This window comes from Eurypyga helias, unplaced genomic scaffold (genome assembly GCF_000690775.1).
Source record: "Eurypyga helias isolate BGI_N326 unplaced genomic scaffold, ASM69077v1 Scaffold38606, whole genome shotgun sequence".
Lineage (NCBI taxonomy): Eukaryota > Metazoa > Chordata > Aves > Eurypygiformes > Eurypygidae > Eurypyga > Eurypyga helias.
In genome coordinates this window covers 1-2,902 of record NW_010256654.1, presented here as the reverse complement: position 1 = coordinate 2,902, position 2,902 = coordinate 1, and the positions used below count along the sequence as shown (strand labels likewise).

The window sequence follows — 2,902 nt, the reverse complement described above, 5'->3', positions numbered from 1 at the left end:
ACGTGCTGTCAGCGTGTCCCCCCCGGCCCGCTCAGCTTCTACAGCTGCGAGACTTTTCGGAGGGGGCGCGCGTACGGGATTCAGGAATCGCGGACTGCGAAAAGCTACCTTTGACAGCCCAGGTGGAGAAAAGAGCGTTTCGGTTCATAATGCCTTGAGAGGGGACGTGCTTTTGAACCCATGAGTGCTGTACCTGTAGTAATCCTCCTTGCAGTAAATACTGCCGTCCTTGGCAAAGCAGGTGAGTTCTGACTCCAAAGCCAGTTTACATTCACAGCATTTAAGACACCTGAGGTGCCATTGTTTGTCAACAGCCAGCAGGTAATATCTGTCTGAGATCTTCCCTCCACAACCGGCACACAAAGCGGGCTTCTCAGGGCTCATTGGGGGCATGTTCTGCAAAACAACCACACCACAGGGGATGAGACAGGGAGAGAAAGACAGTCGGGAAGTGCGGGCTGGGGACTGGGTCCTGCGCGGGGCCCGGGCTCCTACGAAAAGACTGCTCTCTGGGACCAAACCGGCTGCTCCCGGCAGGAAGTTTGGGAGGGAACCGGGACCATCCCCACTAGGAGAGTGTTTATCGCAATTCAGCATTTGTGTTTATCCCATTAAACCTCTCCTAACGATCTAATGCCATTTCAATTCGTGAAGGGAGCTGATTAGGCCTCTGTAAGCAGAGCAGAGTCAGTTCCTTTCCGAGGTCCCGAGGTTGAAGTCTGTAGCTTCCCTGTTACTTTGGCGGTTTAATCTCAGAGTTTGCCTCAAGAACGGCATATTAAAGTAGGAAAATACCGATTTACTGCACCTAAAGTTCATGGCAGAGTGTGCCGGCTTGCCCCGATTTTCCGGTAAATTTTCACGCGTGCTTAAACCAGCCAAAACCCGTCTCTAAAGAAAACCAGGCCATTTAAAGCAGAAGTAAGAGAAAGGAGACAGGTGAATGGTGTAAAAAACAGCGAGCATGAACGCTCACCGCCCTGGCCAGGGACATGGATAGGAAGGGGACACAGGCTGTTCTCAGCTAAAACTAGCATCTTTTAATCAGCAAACTTCTGCAAGTTCCCATTAATCTGCTCCCCACGAGGAGCGTCGCTCCGGACAAAGCGAGACGGAGGGACGGCGCAGACAAAAGCTCTGTCGTGAAATCTGAGGCAGCGTTTGCTGATAAACTAACAGGGGGAAAAATAATCCCGAACATCGTGTTCTAAAATCGCAACTGTTTTAAAGTAGCGTTCACTTTCCAGTCTGAAGTTGTGTTCCTCGCCGCCTCCCCCCTCCCTCCTTGTTGGTTTTTTTTTTAGCAATTGAAAGAGCGACTTGAATTTACATTGCAAATCCTAATATAACAAAGCGGGAGTTTATTTAAGAGAAGGGGGGAAGGACTCTATGAGTGAAAGCCTTTACTTTGTGTGCAGAGCCTTGTGCGCGAGCGGCGGAAGCCCTGGAAGTTGGAGCAAGGGAGATCTCGCTGTGCACAAAACACAGCGTGACACCCGGTTTCTCCGCCCTCCGTTAGTTCATTTATGAAAAAAAATTAGTCCTTTGACTAATAAGAGAGGAGATGTTAGTGGTATACAAAGTAGTCTGCGGGCATAACATTCAGAGACCGTGGTGCCTCTTTGTATCAAAACCCACACTTCAGACCAAAAATGGTTACGAAAAGTAAGCGGTCGCGGTTTGCGGTTTAATTTAGGAGGTGCCAGGAGTTCAAAAAAGTAACGTACACATCAGAAACTTCAGCTACAGCCCTGCTCGGCTGGACAGAGCATTCAACCGACCAGGGCCAGAAGTCTGCTTCGCTGTAGGGACTGAAACACAGTCCCTGTTACTATTTAAAATGTTTGTTCCCCCTTGCTCCAGGGAGCACACGCAACGACACGGATTAGACAAACGCATAACTGAGCCTGGCCAGCACAGCAGCTACATTATGGGTGAGTTTGCAGGGAGCCTCGGAACGGTCTCTACAAGCAAGGGGCGTCAGGGAAGGGGCAAAGGGAAGCAGCGTCTTTCTCGTCCCCAAAGCCAGGGTCTGTCCCGAAGCGGGTCCGTGCTTGCAGGGAATCGCTTTCAAAGAGTGCCAGCTCCTTTCTTACCGTTTCTCGGCCGTTCATCTGTCCCCCTTTGGCCAGGCGAGACTCGGTCTTGGATCGCCTCTCCATCTCTTCCATGATTCCTTGGATATGGCCTCCGGAGATCCCGTGGAAAAGCATGGCTGGGGGACGGAAAGGACAAGTATTTTCTTCTGCTCTGCACCCAACTATTTCCATATACAGACCCCAGAGTCTTTAGATCATCCAAAATGTTTACACCGAGGCGCACAGCGCAGAGCGGGAGGTTGCAATAGGAGCTTCTCTTTGCACAAACACCGAGGGCTTCCTGAAGATGTGCAGAAAACAAACAAGGGGGAGAAAATGCAATAATAATTAATTTTTGAAAAATAAAATAACAAAGGCGAGATAAAGGATCTGCTACTGTTGTGGGGAGCTGGGGCTCCTGACTAAGGAGACTTAGACCTGGGGCAGTAGAATCGGTCAGGAAAGAGTATAGTTTTGAATACAAAGAAAGCAAAAAGAAGTGCTATTTTCAGCAGTCCCTGGATGCTTTAAAGTTCCCAGTGCCTGTAGGTTGGATTTGGGACTGCTGCTTTCCGGAGCTCTGTCCAATTTGTTAAGAGACTAAAGCCAGCCCATTTTTGATAATTTAGTAGGAGGAGTTCTCTCCCTTGAGCTGCCACTGATCTTTATTCAGACAACAAAGACCTGTCATACTTCTCTCAACCCCTAGTGATGGGCAAGCAGTGACAAACATTACAGTCGGAGCTGTGGGTGGGGTTTATTACCTCCCCCAAACACGGAGTCCCGGGAGTTGGCGGCGACGGCGCCTGGCGAGGGGCAGGGTG

The 2,902-nt window shown here is 50.0% G+C and overlaps 1 protein-coding gene across 1 annotated transcript; it reads right to left on the bottom strand.

The window, feature by feature from the left end:
• Positions 1–144: 144 nt before the first annotated feature.
• On the bottom strand, positions 145–2,654 carry LOC104511221 (LIM/homeobox protein Lhx9-like). Its single transcript, XM_010153739.1, has 2 exons — positions 2,097–2,654; positions 145–396 (listed from the first exon to the last, which is right to left on the bottom strand). The coding sequence occupies exons 1-2, from the start codon at positions 2,268–2,270 to the stop codon at positions 145–147; spliced, it is 426 nt and encodes a 141-aa protein (XP_010152041.1). The 5' UTR covers positions 2,271–2,654.
• Between the last annotated feature and the right edge of the window lie 248 nt (positions 2,655–2,902).